The sequence below is a fragment of the Polistes dominula genome, unplaced genomic scaffold (genome assembly GCF_049000335.1).
Source record: "Polistes dominula isolate Pdom_NZ unplaced genomic scaffold, Pdom_raw_medaka contig_22, whole genome shotgun sequence".
NCBI lineage: Eukaryota > Metazoa > Arthropoda > Insecta > Hymenoptera > Vespidae > Polistes > Polistes dominula.
Genome location: NW_028300966.1, coordinates 4,310,718 through 4,330,758, shown reverse-complemented (window position 1 = coordinate 4,330,758; position 20,041 = coordinate 4,310,718). Strand labels below are relative to the sequence as shown.

Here is a 20,041-nt window from a genome sequence, read left to right as displayed (position 1 = left end):
CTTGATAATCTCTAAATAATAAATCCTTAAATTAGCAATAAAATATAATATATACTAAATACTAAATTGAAAAAAATCACATAAAATAAAAAAAATTTAATTAAAATTAGTTCAGTAGTTTTGAAATTTATGGTAAATCAACAATGTGGCACTTAATTTTTATAAATAAAGACAATATAAAATTGATATGTGATTATAAATTAATAATAATATTTTTATTATTTTTTTTATTTCTTAATAATTATTATTTAATTTCTATTTATCTATAATTATATTTGTTTATAGTCGCGAAGTTAAATAATTTACATAGAATTATTACGATTTCGATCGCGATGCTAATAGAAAAAGAAAAACAAATTAAATAGAAATTCTATCGATTAGTAGATTTATACTATAGCGTTGATAGGACAGTAATCATTTTTAGGTGACGTAGGAGCCACATCGACTGGAAAGATGTAGGTCATGACCTTTCATATTACCCATTGATGTTTTCCAACCATATGCGTGTTTATATCCTAAAGTTCGATCGAACACCATTTCCGAAATACGTCTCGGTCAAGGTCGCTTCTTCTTCTTCTTCTTCTTCTTCTTCTTCTTCTTCTTCTTCTTCTTCTTCTTCTTCTTCTTCTTCTTCTATTTCTTCTACTACTTTTTCGTGTTTCAAAAAACAAAATTTCTTTTAAAAGACTACATCGGAATCTTGTGAAACGTAATTGAACTTTTGTGACATGCAATAGAACTGAAAATCGTCGTTGCATAATTAGAAAAAAATAAAAATAGTAAATCTACAAAAATAGAATTTAATTTATAAAAATAAAACGGGTGAAAAACTTTTAAAGCGATTTACAAACAAAACAAGAAAATCTCAATTACTATCTTTACACAGAATTGTTAAACCTTGCCCCTTTAAAGTTTAACTTTTTTCTTGTGGATTCTAAAACTAAATTAAAACGGTTCTATGAACTTTTGACCCATCTGTGAACTATTTAGTCAACCCTTTATATTATTGTTATTACTATAATTATAGATTAGAGAAGAAATTTTCTTGGACGGGAAGGGGGGAAGAAGAAGCTTCTATATTCTCAACAAAAACAAAAACAAAAATAAAAATAAAAACAAATGTATTATAAAAATAATCTATGTTAAAGATAATTTCTATATTACAAATTTCAAGATAAAAAAATATAATTCTTATGAAGAAAAAGATAGAGAAAAGAAGAAAGGGAAGGAAAAAAAAGAAAGAGTGAAGAGATAAAATTGCTTTGTAAAATATAATTGAAAAGATCACGAGAGATCATCGAAGCGACAAAGGAAAGTTGCTCTTATTCTCTTCGATTCTTAATTATATATCCTTTTCCCTGTAAAAGCTGCAATAAGAATGAATCAAGCAATGTGCAGCTGCCTTAAGGAGAAACTATCAGGATAATTTTGTCACGCGATGCAATCAACACATGCACACACATGCATGCATAAATATATACATACATACATACATATATTCCCAAACTTTCCATACAGAGTTTATATTTTTCATGTAACTAAAAGGATACCCACTATTACTTTTTTTTATTTTTTTTTTATTTTGGAAATTTATAACAAAATTAAATGTACAACATGTCGATTATAAATACAAAAATTACATTACTTTAGAACCCTGCATTAAAACGTATACCATGTACATTTTATCAAATAAATTTATACTATATAACGGAAAATAGATTTAAAAACTAACGCATTATTTTTTCTATCTGCAATAAACAAAAATTAGCATTTAAACTATATATTATTTTTTTTCTAGAACACACGACATACGTAAAACATAGAATGGAAAAGTTAAAAATAGAATAAAATATATTTCTTGTTTTGTTTTTTTTATTCTCTTTTGCTATATTCACAGACATTTCGCAGTAACAGGTTGCAACGCGTCACCTTTTTTAAACAACAATAACGCAATAGGTATGCGTCATGAGTATCTCTCTCTGTCTTTCTTTCTCTCTCTCTCGGTGCGACGTTCTCGATAATTTGTTGGCGTGGTAGAAAAAGAGGAGAAGGAAAAGGGAGGGCGAGAAGTTGGAAGGTGAAATGATAGTGGTGATGAGTATGAGGGAGGTGAGAAGTGGGAGGTAGGATGGAAAAATCAAACAGGAGACATTGTGCTTTAGTTCGCAATTACGTTTCGATGATCCGAAAAACTAGGTCATGGTCTTTTTGTTTTTGTTTGTTTTTTTTTTTATTTTATCAATCTACATAATATCTATTTCTAATTTTGTTTCTCACAAGATATAACTAATAAAATATAATAAAATAATAAAAATTATGTATATATATATATATATATATATATATATATATATATATTATAACTAGAATGCTCCGGCCACGCGTTACTGTGGTTTTGTTATAAAATATTAATTTAATATAATTCTAAACTATTTGGTAAATTATAACAACACACAAAAATAATATCACAATTACAATGAAATACATATAATAATAATACTCAAAAAGTATAAAAAGTAAGGTTAGTTATATCATATATAAATCTGAACAAACTTATGACGTGAATGTATCGAAATAATTGAATTGTAATACAGCGTCATCTATTGAAAACTTCCAGTACCTAAAGACATAGATAATTTTTAAATAATAAATCCCTAATTCAACAATAAAATATACAATATAAATACAAATAATACAAAATAATAAATATATAATAAATAAAACAAATAAATATACAATATAATAAATAATAAATACAATAATAATATAATAATAAATTAAATATAATATAATAAATACAAAATAAATAATACACAAAATACATTTTCACAAAATAAAAAAAATTTCATTAAGATTGATTAAGTCATTTCGAAATTCATTGGAAACTAACAATACGATACTGAATTTTTATATATAAAGATAATGAAAAATAAATTTTCATTAACTTTTTTTTTCCTTTCTTTTACCCTGTTTTCGTACTCTTCTATGTTCTTTTTATTCTTTTTCTTTTTTAATAAAAAAATTCGTTACATATACCTAGAAATTAAACATCATTTAAAAAATAGTAATATACACGCATTTAGGTGATTTAAATTAAAAGAAGGATGTCGATCGTGTGCTTCCTTGAATCTTTTCGTCTAACTTTCTATTCTCTCGCCTATATGGAAACCCGCTCGAAAGCGAGTCGAGTGAAAAGACGTTCTTATATAGATGTAGAAAAGTGTGTATGTGTATGCGTATATTTATGTATACCGGCTTTCCCGGTTACAACGAACGGATTCGCCTCGATAGATAATATAAGTATATCGAAGTTGGTATCGATGATCGGAGAAACATCGATACGATTGATATGATCTTTTTGTTTCTACGAAATTATGGTAATTTTCTATGACCTCGTAATTTTCATACATGGTTATTTTCCCTTTTTCTTTCGTATATTTTTTTTCTCTTTTAAAAATTACTACAATGAAAGGTTTTTTCTAACCTAACATAGAAACAATTTTCTTTTCGAATTTCGATTCTTTATTATTTAATAAAAAATGAGCGCATATTTTTGTCGTTACTTAAATATTGTTAATCCATCCATTTGTCTCTATCTATCTTATCTTATAGAAAAAAATTTCTTTAAAAAATTATTATTTATTATTTCCATTCGTATTACACAAATAATTCCAATTTTCTATTTGCGTTATCGTGTTAACTAATATAAATATAATATTTTCTTCAAAGTATTATTATAATCATTAGATTTTTATATTGATGATTCTCACTAATCATAATTTGTAAGTGGTTTCGGTAAATATACAACAAAATTGTTCACTACTATAAGAATAATTTATTAATTATTAGAAATAATTTATTTTTCTTTTAAAGAGTATTACAAACACATATATAAAATTATTAATTATTTAAATTATTATTAACATATTTTTATTTGTAAGTTACTTCTCTAGTAGCACAAAATATTGAAAAATACATATGTATTCAATATTTTTCAATATTTTTCAATATTTTGTGCTACTAGGGTTCCTACGTGACTTACGACCGGATAAAGGATTCATATAATCGATAAAAAACAATAAGTAAATAATTTCATTTAAATAATAAACTATATAGAAAATAGAAGTTTTTTAGAACGGATGAAAGAGTAAAAAAAAAAAGGGCGATAAAGCGAACTGGTTAGATTTTTCAAGCGCGAGCGAACAGGACTCGCGATAATCGATCTGTAAACAGCAAGTACCGTTCACCCGGATGATTCTGATGTTGGATAGGAAGATGGACAAAGTAAAAAAGAGTAAGGAAACAAAAAAAAACAAAAAAAGATCAATCTCATACCGTAGAGACCTATTTCTACGTAGTTAAACGAAGGAAATACGATCGGAATCGGTCCGTTAGATCGACGATTATTGGTGGAAGGATTTGAAGATGACGCGGATGTGTTTGGCGTCAAACTCACGTTACCAGTTTAAAACTCAAAATAGGTCATCGTGCTCGGTTGGTAATCATGTTGATGCCGAGACCGATATCGGCACGTGCGTGGGACTTACTATTCCTTCTTCTTCTTCTTCTTCTTTTGAGGCTCAAGGACGAAAGTAAAGAACCGTTAGATCGAGTCAAAGACACGTCGAAACTTAGCGGAGACCAAAAAGGGGAATGCGCTACACAGTTTCTATATTTCTGTCTCTCTCTTTCTTTCTCTCTCTCTCTAAGATTATAGCCACTCTCACCGGTTCGACGATTAAACGTGCGAGCACGCATTGCTTGCCTGCTTGCTTGTTTGCTGACGTTTGTTAGTTGGATTTCCTACGAGGGATCTAAAGTTACACTTCGTTAAGATTTTTTGCTCTTATCGTTATAAATATAATACATACTGCTTGGGAAGTATTCTTGAGATTTATCTGGACACTTATTTTCCGGATTCTTTGCCTATTACGTTACTACGTGCGATTATAAACCTTTTTCTATTTTTAATAATTATAATAGTAGCCTGAAGTAATTGTTCTACTTCAGGTTACTTGTTTGCACGAAACGATTATTTTGATTCTCCACACAATAAAATAGCATATCCTTTAGGATTTGAATTTGATCATAAGAAATATGTTTGTGATTTATTGAAACACTGATTTTTCCTGGATTACTACATGATGACAAACATTTTCATTCATGATTATTTTAATAAAGTCCCAACGCAGTTGATCTCGCTGAGTTGCATGTTTGCTGATACTAGTTGCATCTAAAGACAGATCATAAGTAACATGTAATATTAGTTGCATATAAAGTTACATTTCAAAAGGACTTTTATACTTATCAGTATACTTACTGCGTTTGCAAGTATACTTGAGATTTATCTTTATACTAATTTTCCGGATTCTTTTATTATTATTATATGTTATGTATCATAATAACAGACATCTTCATTTTTAATATGTAAACATTAATAAGAAAAGTAGTTTTATGAATTCGTATAGTTTACAATTAATTGTTTAAAATATTAACACCCTAAAATGAAGAACTCAGATTACTGATAAAAATCATTAAATAATCGAATGTTTCTCACGGATTTTATACGCACGTGAACTTGACTTTTATTTAATAAAACTTAGGATTTTTATAAGGTATACCTGTTAAGAATAAAACAAAATGTAGTAAGATAGAATACTAGAAAATAAAAATGGCGTCTAACGATAGAGAAAATCTGTTTGGTAATAAAGTTCGACTTTATTGCTTCTCGTTACAAGAACATTCTTTTTCCTTTCTATTGTTCGAGTGATAAATCATCGTGAAAGGAGTAGGTGGTATCGGTGGTGGTGATGATGTAGAAGTAGAAATAGTAGGGGAAGGGTTGAAGGTCTGCTGGCAAACTCAACTTTTTGACGGTTCGAGATCGAGCTTGAGATTTATGACATACTACTATTCAAGTAAAAAAAAAAAAAAAGAGAGAGAGAAAGACACTGAATAATACCGTCTACATAAACGATTCTCCTCGGGATTGTATGAAAGCCAGTCGAGATAGAGGAAAAATAAAAAAAGGGGGTCTAGCACGGTTATATACATCATTGTTTCGCGGTCTGGAACATTATACTTTTTAAATGTATATTTTATATAGTTATGTATATGTGTGCATGTAATCATTGACCTCGAACAAAGCAAACTACAAAAACGCATGCTTGTATTTCCCTTCGCGAGGTATTATATCTTTTGGAGTGAGTCTTCAGAAACGATACTGAGCGATTGTAATCTAAAATCCTTTAGAAAGTTTTTAAATGATACTTGTTATATTCTTTTGACATTGTGTGTTCAAAATTATATTTATTTTTTATTATTTTTATTTTTCCTAACAAGGAGAGTGCAAGGTCTTGGCCTCACGGATTTTGTTCAAATTTTTTAGGATGATAGATTTTGCTTCCCTATTCACGAATATATATGGTTATAGGGGCCACTACTCAATAATTTTTTTTTAGATATTTGCAATTAAAGATACTAAAGATGCTATTGAGTCCTTAAATTCATTTCTGTAATATACTATTGTAAGTATTGGGTCTGGCATAACGGCAACGGTTCGTTCGGTCGCCAGAAATGTAAGAAGCCGGGGTCGTTATGGTTCAAATCCATGCCAAGTAATTTTTTTTCCCCTAAATTATTACTATTTTTCATTTTATTATTGTTTTTTATTATTTTTATATCATTCTGTATTTATACGAATGATAATGACAAATAAAACTCATAAGTTTTCTAGTCATTAAAGACATTTCATTTTCAACTTATTTAAACTCCATTAGGTATCTTTATATGAAAAAATAGACAAAAAAAGACCTCCCCCCCCTTTTCCCGGATTCGAACCCGAACCCGACTCGGCTTCTAACGGCACGGAATGCCGAACCGTTGTCACTACACTAAACCCATTACATACAATCATATGCTACAGAACTGAATTTAAGGACTAAATAGCATCTTTAGCATCTTTAATTGCAAATATCTAAAAAATTATTGAGTAATAGCCCTTATAATCATATATATTCGTGAACAGGGAAACAAAATCTATCATCCTACAAAATTTGAACAAAATCTGTGAGGGCAAGACCTTGCACTCTCCTTGTAAGACAAATTTGTTCATTTTTCAAGATGAACAATTTTTGTATTATTTACAATACGTATAATTTCAAGATAATGATTACAGTATTATAAGTATCCAGTGGTATATCTGTTAGATTGTATAAAAATCGATTGTACCGATTACATAGTTAGAATCGAGGAAGAAAAGCAGAAAAAGAATGAAAGAAAAAGAGAGAAAAAGGGGGACAGAGTGTGGTAAGGGAAAAGAGAGGTCAGTAGGTTACTCTCACTCGAGAGAGGGCGATCGAGCGGAAGGATGGTCGATCCGGTACTACCAACGATCCGGTATTATATCGTCGTCGAGACACTTGTCGATGAAAGAGAGAGAAAGAGAAAGAAAAAGAGAAAGAGATATAGTACGACGCAATCGTAGACAGTTCAACGCACTTGCTCGACCAATCACCGGATCGGTAAACGCCATGCGGGTTGTTTCGCGATTTGGTTTACCAAGAACACGACCATAAAGCCCAATTCAGCAAGTTACCTATATAACATATAAACGATTTCGAATCGTATTTCGTTGTTTTCGTTGAAAATAGTAATTTCAGTGGTTCTCAACTTTTGTTCCCTACAAAAGAAAAAGAAGAAAATTATTTTTCGAAATGAAAATTTGAGAACTATATAATACAATTCTAATTAAAAATTTTTCTTCATTTCATACGATAATCCTATATTAGTCGATTGAAAGAAAAGAAAAAGGAAAGAGTAATATTGTATATTGAAGAACCACTGGTGTGGTGTAAGTAAGTAAAAGCTCGCGTTCGTTCCACGGTTCTCTAACGAAGAGGATCGTGATAGAAAGCATCGTCGTCATCAGGGTCGCTCGATTTCCTCGTTAACCGGCCAAGTGGATCGCGAACGTCGTTGTAGTTGTAGTCCACACATATATATTACCTAGATCATAAACGCATACTACATATACCGAAGTGGTTTAGTTTTCTATCGGATTCGTTGTTTGCCTCCCTTGGTCTTCTACTAAACTCTTCTTGTTGACTTTTTTTCTCTTTTTCTTTGGCTCGGTTCTATGTACACGGGGAAAACGAATAAGACACAAGAGCGGATGGTCGGCAGAGTAAGTGGGTCGCGTCGTTGGGTAGGCGCGTGCGAACGCAAATGTGTTCCTTGTGTATATGTAAATATGTGTGTAAGCGTGTTGGAACGCAAGACGTGCATAGAATTGTTAATGACAATTAAATTTCGTAGATAGTACGTGACATCTAATAAAAAGCATCTAACGCATAAGTCTCATTTCTTCTTTGTTTTAACTTTTTTTTCTCCCTTTTTTTTTATTCCTTTCGCCTAATTACATTTTGATCGAATATTAGTAAATATTTATATATTTACGAGTATCGAAATTTGCGATATATCAAATTTTGTTGTTTTATTAAGAAAAAATGAAATGGATAATATTTTAGCAGAATAATTCATGACGTGGTGGTAGGTAATAAACCGTATGATATATGGTAATAAACGCGCGAGTCCGATTTGCGGGCTTGTTACTTAATTAAGCAACGGCAATAGCAGTAGCAAGTCAGTGTCGCGACTAATAATAGGACTGCTGTTTTATTAGAACGTTTAAACTATGACCGCGAACGAGAAGGTTAGCTGGTCAGCGGCGTCGTTGAATAAATAGGCAAATCTTTAACACGGTAGACGGACTGACTTACTAACTGACAGACGGATGGACAGACAGACAGTTATAGTTAAAAAAAAGACAGATAGACAATTACTTTTATCAAAGATGGATGGAAAATGGAAAAACATTTTCGTTCTCGAAAAATCTGCTATTTTTCCTTGGAAGAAAATCATCGACAAAGAAGATTCATCGATTCACTCTTCCATCAGTTTGCTTGTTAAAGATCACAGCAGTCTTCGTTTATTTTGGCCGATCTCTTGGCGGAAATCTTTTGGTTGGAACAAAAAGCCAAGAAATTCAATTCCCATTGGTCCAGGAATATGCATCTTTTACGTTCTTACTTACGTTATACGTGATTTTCGTTTAGCAAGATTTTCAAGATGGCGAAGGCTTTAGAAAACTAACCGCATATCTTTCTACGTGCGATTCAGAAGAAATCTAATGTGGGTTAGTAGGCGGTTGAACGCGATATCGACGAAACTCGACTTGTCTCTCCCATCTCTTCTTCTTCTTCTTCTCTTTCTTCTTATTTTTATTTTATCTTATTTTCGAATATAAAACCGTGTCGAAATAAAATCTGTGCCTCGGTAAACGAGCTACTGAAAAATAAGGGGAATTTAGGGGAAGTATAGATGCCTGTGTGGTTTAACGATGCAGTTCTGAAAGCGGAAGCTCCTTCGTGTTGTCCGATTACTACTCCCACGCGATTCAACAGGTTTTTCCCCTTCTTTTTTTTTCTTACGATTTTTTCCCTTCTTTCTTTCACGAGAATCACCCTACAGGAGAAAAGAAAAACGATAATATCTTAGAGCCAAAAGGGAAAGTTTATTTTAAAAACGTGTTTTTCTAATGTCACACGTGTTTTATACAATCGGCGCCATTTTTTTAAAGATGTCTCTTCTGTTCAATCAAGCTCTTGTTAATCAATTATTTTTTCATTGATGGAATAATAAATTATGTATTGTTTTTGATTAATTATTCAACAAGTTTTTATTATAAAATCTTTTCTATATTTATATAATACTCTACATATATTTTTGTAAAGTTTCATATTTTCAGTAGGTTAACTTTAAACAAAAAAATCTATGACTTATAAAAAGTTTAAATTCTTAGAAACATTACATGTGCACTTTCCGTTACTCTATCGACATGTAAATTCCACGAGCTCTCGACGTGTTCAACGAATATTTTGATTACCTTGTAATCTCATTATTTTTACCAATTAATACGTCCGATACGCTTATATCTTAAAAACGTCCATGTAAATTTACCTGTTATTCATAATCGAACCTGTCATTTATTTATAAAATAAATTATTATACTTGATAGTCTAAATCCTTCAGCCTTTATATACATACATATCTACGTTAATATACTTGCAACAACCACAAACAATATGGCGGAATTCATACATATTGTAGCCATTACGTAAAACACAATGTTCAATGATTTGAATTTAACTTTAAAATGTATTTATTTATTAAGAAAATAAATAAACATTCTCCTAACAATCCAAATCTTTCAGTCTTAATAAATGTATAAGATAAACCTGCTAGAAAACAGAAAAGAAAAAAATTAAAACAACCATGTAATTCAAACGTGTGAGGCAGAAATTAGCGTAAAAAAAGAATCTCTTTTAAATATTTTTATTTGATCCACATTTAAAAGGAATATAGCTCTGTTTTTTTGCTACTTATCTTCAACTTTTATTCTTCTCACCTTCTTCTATCCGGTACAGTTTATACAACACAGTATTCGAGTCCTCTCTCTTTACGGTTCGCAGCTCGAGCGAAGAAGCAGAGCCAATGAGCGAGTGTGAGCACATACTTGTACACGCGCGCTCTCTCCCGCGCGCAAACACATACACACGCACACCATCTCTCTCTCCCTCTCTTCTCACATGCATCAAACATAAATACATATATGTATGTATATATACGAAGCAAGCCGCAACGGCAAGGCCAGGGCCGAGAGCGGTTGCTCGTTTTCTTGCGCAATCAGATTTCTTCTCAGATTCCACACTCGCTCTAACAATCACCGACGACGACTCTGCGCACAACACGACCGAATGGCGGTTCTTCTCTTATATGGCGTTTATAAGTGTGAGATCGTAGAAAAAGACAGAGATATATTCTATATGTAGGAATATATACATATATATAGTACAAAGCATACAGAAATTTCTCGAATTCTATATCATTTTTCTGATGAAAGTATACATATATATATACGTAATATATATATATATTACGTAGTAAAATAAAAAAATATTTACAATTATTTACTACATTGTTTCCATATTTTTTTTTATTTATTATATCTTTTTTTACGTGACATTCATAAGCGTAAGTTAACGAGAGAAAAAGAGATAAAGAAATAATCATATGAGTAATACCAAATGCAGATATTTCTAGAATTTCGTCATTTTCTTTTTTTTTTTTAATAAAAGTATTTATATAAATATATCCTATATTGTACACACACAAAAATAATTTGTAGTCGCGTTTACTTCATTGCTTTGAAATTGTTTCATGTTAATTAAACGTAAGTTAAAAAATGAGTGTTATATAAAGAGACGGAGATCTCTCGTATTCCACCATTTTGTTTGATGAATGTATGTAATAAAAGAAAAGTAATGGCGACCTTAATGATCGATCGATGATCTCTTGTTTGATTGTTAAAGGCAATTTCATCATGATTCAGAAATTTATCAACAATCGACCAAAACCGTTTCTCAGTGTCTCTGTCGCTTTTATCGTTTCTAGAGCTCAAGGATAGCATCGTAAAACATTACGGTATTCGGCCGAATAGAAAAGAGTGAGAACTAGAGAGAGAAAGAGAGAAACTGACTGACTCGTTTCAAAGCATCTTAACACACAAACATAAACACACGCATGCACGAACATTATTTCTCTTTGTCTATTTCTTTCTCTTTCTCACATATCCGCGTTATAAACTTACTTTACGAGATTTAGAAATATCCTACGATTGCACAATTCGTTGACACATCACATATCGTTAAAACATTTTTAAACGTGCAACTAAAAACACTAAAAACATGCACGTGACAACTATCGGAGTTTGAATCCGTTTGACTTATTTAAAGAAAGAGAGAGAGAGAGAGAGAGAGAGAGAGAGAGAGAGAGAGCAAGACAAGAAGACCTTTGTAAACTTGGTAGCGTGATCTTTCATGTTTAAAAAGAATACCCGGTATTTTGAGAAAGAAAAAATAAAATAAAAAGAGAAGCAGAAATTCGCGACAAAGATTAAATGAGTTGTTGCTTTTAACATCCTGACCTTACGTAACAACGATACAGTTATTTTGCTTTGGGATTTAGTTAATGGACGACGTGAATTAAGAATCAACAATATTTTATAACTTTAAAAAATACAAGCACTGATCGTTTCTGTTAAATATTAATTAAAATACTTTTTTTTTTTTACATATGTGCAAACACGTGTGTATTGTATTTTCACCAAGTGAAAGTAAAATATACAAAATGTGTGTATATATATATATATATATATGCATGTTGTCAATTGAGTTAATTACAAGTAATTATTTTTTGCTTTCATCCATTCACAAGATTGTCAATGATGTTATGTGTATGCAAATATGGTATAATTGCATATATACTTTTTTGTTCAAAGTCCCCTGACATAATTTTCTGGTGACATCGTTAAAGGCGACACGTGGAAAACATGAAATTCTAACCGCATTATAATAAATAGTTACGACAGAATTTTAAAAAGCAAACAGCGTATAAGTGGACAGACGAAGAGGGACGTTTGAAACGCGTTTCCGCGTACGTTCACATGATGACAATAAAGTTGAATAGCATTTGAGGCTTCGAGACATTGACGAAGTGTATTCTATGTGTTCGCGTGTGTGTTTGAGCACGATTTTAAATTTTAAAGACTCAAAATTAATTTTTAATCTGACCTAATAGTTTAACCTAACTTATAAAATCTCCTAAAAAAAATTTTCATAGATTTTGGAAAATACAAAAGATAAAATAAATTTAAAATTTTATTGAACTCTTAATTATATATCGTAGAGAATTTCCTTTTTATTATCGTTAAGTGAAAATAATTAATCGATTAAAAAGAAAGAAAGAAAGAAAAATTTATTAAATACGATAAATCATATATTTTCAATATGGCATCTCTCTCGGTTTAAAGCACCCAAGCTAAAAGATGGCGCACGTTTGTTGAAGGTAACTCTCTATGATCAAAAAGAAGAAATAAAGAAACTATTCGATATATACATATGTAATCTTTAAAAATACATAAGCCTCGTTCGTCCACCTACGAAAATACACTTATACACATACATATATACATACCTATTTTTTCAACTATTATACTTTCGTATTCGACCGTATCAACTTTGTCGAAGCACGTCGAGGTCGTCATCCTCTATTCCTCTTCTATCTTTTTCTCCTTTTTTACATGGAACTTGCTATTTAACCTTGAATCTTTAACGTTTGTTTTTTACTTCGATAGAAAAAAGAAAGAAAAAAAAACAAAAAAAAAAGCAGAACAAAAAAGTCCAACATAATATTCTTCACTAAAAAATAATAATTGTGAAAAACGATAATAAGATGAAAGAATATTGGTCGAATTAAGATAAAGAACGAAAAAGGATAATAACAAATATTGAATTAGAGGAAATAGAGTAGAAAAGAAAGAGAGGAAAAAAGAGAGCGAAAGAAAGAAGAAAAGAAGATAAGAAGAATTCTACGTCTATACGCGATACGCTATCTGTGTATGTGTGTTAAGTGTATATATGTGTGTGTAGTAGGTGAAGCGAAAGAGAAGGCCGCTTACACACGTGTACACACATTGATGTAGTATGCTACATGGACCGGTAAACACATAGATACATAAACGCACATACTAATGCATATAGCTATATATATATATAGCTGATCGCTCTCTACATAGAGGAAAAAAAACAGAGAGAGAGAGAGAGCGTCCCTGCAAGAGAGCCGAGCTCAGAGTCAAGGCCGCTCAGTGCTCCGCCGTGAGAGAGCTACTAACCAGCACGGAAACCTTGCGAAGAGAAGAGTGCAAGCCCCTAGTGGGAACTGGGAACTGGGAACGACAACGACGATGACGACGACGACGACGACGATGAAGAAGAAGAAGAAGAAGAAGAATACAACGAACACTAGAAGAAAACTCAAGCCTTACATATGTAGGCTACTAATAAACACTTTAAACACGAACTTTTTCATTTCATTTTTTTTTTCATTTTCTCTTTCTCTTTTTTTCTCTCTTTCTCTCTCTCTCTCTTTCCCCCTCTTCTAAGAGAAAAATGATCTTTTTAACATCGAAAGTGTCTTTTTTTCTTTCTTTTTCTTTCTCTCCGTTTCCTTTTAAAAAAAGCCTACCTTGTATTTTTTTTTCTTTTCCGTTTCTTTTTACGTAACTCAGGTGACCTACTTCCTTGTCAACCGGACGGGGATTTATCAGCTAGAAAAGTAAAAACATTTTTAGGAATTTTTATACGTTTTTATATTTGAACTTAGAATTGTAGTCTATTTTTAAACTTATTTTTTATTTCTTTTTTTAAATAAAAATATTAAAAGATGATGTAGATGGAAAGAAGAGTTTTTTAATATGGGATAATCGAAGAAGAATTTAAATAATTAGATACAACTCATACAAATATTCTTTTTCAATTTTTTTGGTTGAAGTTTTCCTTTAATTAATGATGATAAACTCTCTTATTGCTTCTTTAAATGAGATGTAAAATTGTTATTTATACAGTTATACATAAGACTATTGTGTATCCTCCTTGAAATAATTTCAATGTTTAAAATGCACTTATTAAGGTATTTAACTTATGTTTGAAAATTTTTTAATCTCTTACGTTAACAAGTTAATCGATGTGTTGGTTTAGTATTAGTAACGTAGTAGAATTTCCTATACAATTGTTTATAAATTAGAGACAAGCATTTTTAATACCAATTAAAAATCATAACGAAGAATATTTTCACGATAGTACAATATTAAATCATCTTTCGAAAAGTGCATAATTTTGATGTACGATTTAACTTAGTTGAGAACCTCTTTTACGCTCCGTTCTTTTCTCTCTCTCTCTTTCTTTCTTGCATCTTCGGTGTTCCGCATCAGCAAAAAACAGGGAAAGAGGGAAAGAGTAAAGGAGGGAGAAGGAGAGAGAGAGAGAGAAAGAGATATACGGCCGCGTGTTGCGGCCTCTAGAATCGAAGGAAAGTTACTGACCGCTTTGAAAACATTGACTTGGAATACTGAAACACTGACCGGGCCAAGTGGTCACTCGGTTATCATACTTCTCGTCCTCGTCTCTTCGATACTGCAAACTGTTTGATTTCCACCGTTTATGATCATACTTTCTCTAACATTGTTCTAATTTTCATCATCTAGCATACCTTATTCCTTTTTTTGTTAATTCTATTTTTCTATTACATTTGAAATTCCTATTACTCTTCATTCATACTTTTGTTATTCTCATATGTTGGTATTTAATAAAAATTAAAAAAAAGAAAAAACATTCGTAAAACAAAAAAATATTTTTCTGTAGAAAAAATCTTCTATTGAACAGTTCTTGTTGACTTTTTTCATTTCTTTCCTTCTATAAACGAAAAATCGATGGTTTACAAAATTCTAATCAAATTGTTAATATTAATATTGACAAAAAGTCAGAATTTTTGAAGTTGAGAATGACTGTTATCCTATTCCAACCATCGAGCACTGTGTGGTAAAACGGAGCAAGGTACGCGATTCGCTCGAAGCTCTTTACAAGGACGCGCGTTCCTTCTTAAATCGCGAGGAGAAGGAAGATGAGGAGAAGGAGGAAGAGAAGGAAGAGAAGGGGGATGAAGTAGAAAAGAAGAAGAAAGAGATGGATTAGGAGAATGAGGGGGAGAGACAACCGTGTATCACATGCATCAAAAGAAGATACTATAACCAAGAAAGATATAAAAAGAGTTAAACAGGCAAATAGGAAAGGGGCCCCTTCACGTCCTCGATCCGGACCTGGTTATCATCCTGATGTTTAGCACAGATACACATGGATAGGATAGAGGTTTCTCAGTCATAGTCTATTTTATCTACTACTACTACCTGTTGCTATGTATCTATCTCTCTCACTCACTTCATACAAAGTCGTTAGAGGAAGACGGAAACAGCAAACATGCACACACACACATATGTATATATACATATGCATATACACATTCTCTGTGGGCCCCGTACTTTCACCGACCGTGACTTCTATTGCTTGCGCGTTCCACTCGGCGAGTTTCACAGATAAAAGGGGTAATAGAAACGCGTGACGCGCGCGCGCGCGATGTCGCCACGTAGGTTACTGGAACCCACACTCACGCCACGATTCAGCCCAACCAAGAAGAATCGTTCTTACCGAACGCGGGAAACGCGTTAGTACCTAGTTGCAACTACGTTTAAAGCATTTTCCTCATATATATACATATACTTAATCCGTCTAACCTTTTTTAAAATGTACGTGTACTATACGTACGCTCGTGTTTAATGTAGTGTAATGTATCCTCGTAATAACCGGAAATCTCACGATCCAGTGTTAGCTGTGATTGCAAAATTTGTATTAACGTTAGTAGTACTTACATACTTCATTGCACACTTGTGAGTCTCTCTCGCTCTCTCTGTTTTCAGACGCATAACTTTCGATGTCTTGATCATGATCTTTGATCCTTTCTTCCTTTCTCATTGCGTGTTAAAGTTTCAATAACAACGCGCTCGTTGTCTACTTAAAACAACGTAGCTTTAAAAAAAAAAATTGCGTTTATGTATCAGAAAAGTAGTCCATCAATTCTAAATAAAGATGTTTGAATAGATTTACGAGCTAATGAGGGTATCGATACGTGGTATTTACAAGATAATAACCTCGTTTTCAATGAAAATTACTATGGAATAGGAATGAAATAGTTGTCCTGATTTTTCTTTCAATTAATTCGATACTTTGAACGAATAATTATGCGTTTACGATTAGTTTGATACAAAAAGTATATGTTAAAATGTATATATATATAAGTATATAAGATTATGTTACAAATTAATGACAATTAACAATATAATCTTTGATTTCAGGCAGGGATGAGCTCTCGCAGCCCGGTTCGCTTAACGGTTACGGAAGTGGTGGTGGTGGTGGTGGTAATGGTGGCGGTGGCGGTGGCGGAGGAGGTGCCGGAGGAGGCGGTGGAGGTGGTGGAGGAGGTACCGTTGGTAGTAGTAGTGGTAACGATGGATGCGATGCAAGGAAAAAGAAAGGTCCAACGCCAAGACAACAAGAAGAACTCTGTTTGGTTTGTGGTGATCGGGCTTCTGGTTATCATTACAATGCACTTACGTGTGAAGGTTGTAAAGGGTTCTTTAGGCGCAGTATCACGAAAAATGCGGTTTATCAGTGCAAATATGGGAACAATTGCGAAATTGACATGTATATGCGACGTAAGTGTCAAGAATGCAGGCTCAAGAAGTGTCTTACGGTTGGCATGAGGCCGGAATGCGTTGTTCCTGAATATCAATGTGCGGTCAAACGCAAGGAAAAGAAGGCTCAGAAGGTAGGGGTAAGATTTTCGTCCTATTACGATATTGACAGGTTTATTGGCCGGAATTATTGCAAACTTGGTAAAGGTCCGAATTTCAATATCTTTTATTAATTAATTAATTGATTGATTAATTCTATGAGATAATAAAAACTGGGTCTATGTTATGTCAACAAAATTATCAATTATCAATGAGATCCGAGAATGAGTAAATGTAATTATAAAAAAAAATAAAAGTACCTGTATTTCTGTTACAGATTATGTTTTTTTTCTTTCTTGTTTTATTATATATATATATATATATATATATATATATATATATATATATTGCTAATTACTTATTCAATAGTTATTAGTATAATTCATATTATTTATTTAATTTTTTATAGGTTTCTAAATTTAAAACTTTTAATTATTGCATTGGTACTTTTTATAATTTTATTCTATAAAAATTGTTTTATTGATTCTTAATTTTCCATTTTGAAGGTTAGTAAGTTTTTGCATGACTTGACCCAAATGATTATTGTTTACATTATTATTATTATTATTCGGACATAAGGCCAGCCTTATCTTAACTTTTCGATCTTAACCTAGCAAGTTTCCATTTGTCTTATTTGATTCGAATAGGAAAAGGACAAGCCGAATAGTACAACGATGAACGGTTCCCCATGTGGCTTCAAAACTTGTGATCCAGTAGGCGTAAAGATCGAACCTGCAGAAACAGAGTCATTGTCCTCATCTGGACAAGCTAGTAGCGGAGGACTTATAAACCCAGTAAGCCCTTATAGCAGCGTCAAACCCATCAGCCCCGAACAGGAGGAGCTGATACACAGGCTCGTTTATTTCCAAAATGAATACGAGCAACCCAGTGAGGACGATCTCAAAAAGATCACGGTAAGAATTGCTAATCATTTATTTTTGATTCTAATCAAAATTATAAACACTTTCACTGTCACGTAAGTTTTTCTTTTTTTTCTATTTTTACATCTGGCCGTAGTAGGGTATTACAATTTTAAAATTACATCAAATAATAATAATAGATAAATAATAAATGAATTCAAAAGCTAACAAACAATAAAAACTAAAAGCTTCCTTTTTTGTCATCGTTTAAATAAAATCTTCTTCAAATTATATTTATTTAAATTCTTATTAATGAGGGGGAAGGGGTGATTGATAAGTTTGGGTATAACAATTGATCATTGATAGCAGTAAACGTGTTTAATAATTTGATATACAGGGTGATTCAGTAACTCTTGCTACCTAAATAGCTTCGAAAATATGATGGTAGCGAAAAAGTTTATTAATAAAAAGTTGCATTAAAAATTCAGGACTATAATATAGTTAGTTTTTTTGCTAGATATAGTATCTTTCGAGATTTATTAGTCAACTTTGGTTTCTTTTTTTAATACAATGCTATATTTTAATACTTATTTTCTGATTATGGCTTTCAAGACGAATCTAATGATGTGCAACATTAAATACAAAACCTGACAATAACTAATAAAAACTATTCGGAAAATATCTATTGAACAACTAAAGGGTAGAACACCACCATAACGCCATCTTAACGCCGCTTTAATCCTGCCTTAACCCCGCCTTACCGTCATTTTAATGCCACCATAGTGCCATACCGGGGCTACCATAACACTATACATAACATAACGCCACCATTAACGCTGAATGGTTGCATTGTGGTCAACTTGTTCGCCAGATTTTACCTTCGTTGACCTTCAAAAATTTTATTGTTACAAATCATTAGATTCGTCTTGACAGACGTTATGAGAAAATAAATATTAAAATATAGCATTGTATTTAAAAAAACAAAGTTGGCCAATAAATCTCTAAAATAACTCAACTTAACAAAAAAAATACTTAGTAGTTAGTATAGTCCTGAATTTTTCATGCAACTTTTTCCTTATTCACTTTTCTGTTATTATCATATTTTCGGAGCTATTTAGGTAGCAAGAGTTACTGAATCATCCTGTGTAAATGTATATATTTATCCATATGAAATTGATCGAAAAAAATGATATAAATAAATTTGATTTAGCATCAACCAACGGAAGGAGAGAACCCCAGCGATTATAGGTTCAGGCACATCACAGAGATCACGATATTTACGGTCCAGTTAATTGTAGAATTTGCGAAAAGGTTGCCCGGTTTCGACAAGTTGATGCGGGAGGATCAAATCGCATTGTTAAAGGCATGTTCGAGCGAGGTTATGATGCTGAGAATGGCAAGGAAATACGATGTACAAACGGACAGTATAATATTTGCGAATAATCAACCATACACGCGCGACAGTTATAACGTAGCTGGTATGGGTGAAACCATTGAGGATCTTTTACGTTTTTGCCGGCAAATGTACGCAATGAAAGTCAACAACGCTGAATACGCGCTACTTACGGCCATCGTCATATTTTCAGGTAAAAATACATTCAATTAACAATATTTCTTTCTTTTAAATCAATATCCACAAATGAAAACAAAATGAATAATTAGTAATAATCTGTATAAATTATTGATATATTTTTTGGTAGATTTAAGTCATTTTTCAAATCTGTAAATGTGGCACGAATCAGTTTAAATACTATAAATAAATATATGTATATATATATTTAAAAATAAGTGGGTTGATCGATGAATTTCTCAAAGGAAGATAAAGGGAACTGCATATCAGAGAACTTTGTATAACGAATAAATAGTAAGGTATTACTAC

At 31.8% G+C, this 20,041-nt stretch overlaps 1 protein-coding gene and 1 long non-coding RNA gene across 4 annotated transcripts in view; one reads left to right on the top strand and one right to left on the bottom strand.

Moving 5' to 3' along the window:
* The window catches only part of Ecr (ecdysone receptor), a 60,939-nt gene that overhangs the window by 20,653 nt on the left and 20,245 nt on the right, over window positions 1-20,041 (top strand). Inside the window, exons 2-4 of one of the 2 annotated variants that reach the window (XM_015315595.2) lie at window positions 16,865-17,343; window positions 17,950-18,216; window positions 19,373-19,748. In XM_015315595.2, the coding sequence (XP_015171081.1) occupies window positions 16,865-17,343; window positions 17,950-18,216; window positions 19,373-19,748 (1,122 nt within the window). The remainder of the gene's footprint in view (window positions 1-16,864; window positions 17,344-17,949; window positions 18,217-19,372; window positions 19,749-20,041) is intronic. The other variant, XM_015315596.2, reaches the window with a different exon arrangement.
* Window positions 2,844-16,857, bottom strand: LOC107063665 (uncharacterized). Of its 2 annotated transcripts, none has more exons than XR_001475393.2 (3): window positions 5,321-16,857; window positions 4,872-5,233; window positions 2,844-4,803 (listed from the first exon to the last, which is right to left on the bottom strand). It is a non-coding gene; the product is annotated as an uncharacterized LOC107063665 (long non-coding RNA). The 2 variants fall into 2 exon arrangements; XR_016176701.1 differs by having other exon boundaries at window positions 4,872-10,039; window positions 10,126-16,857.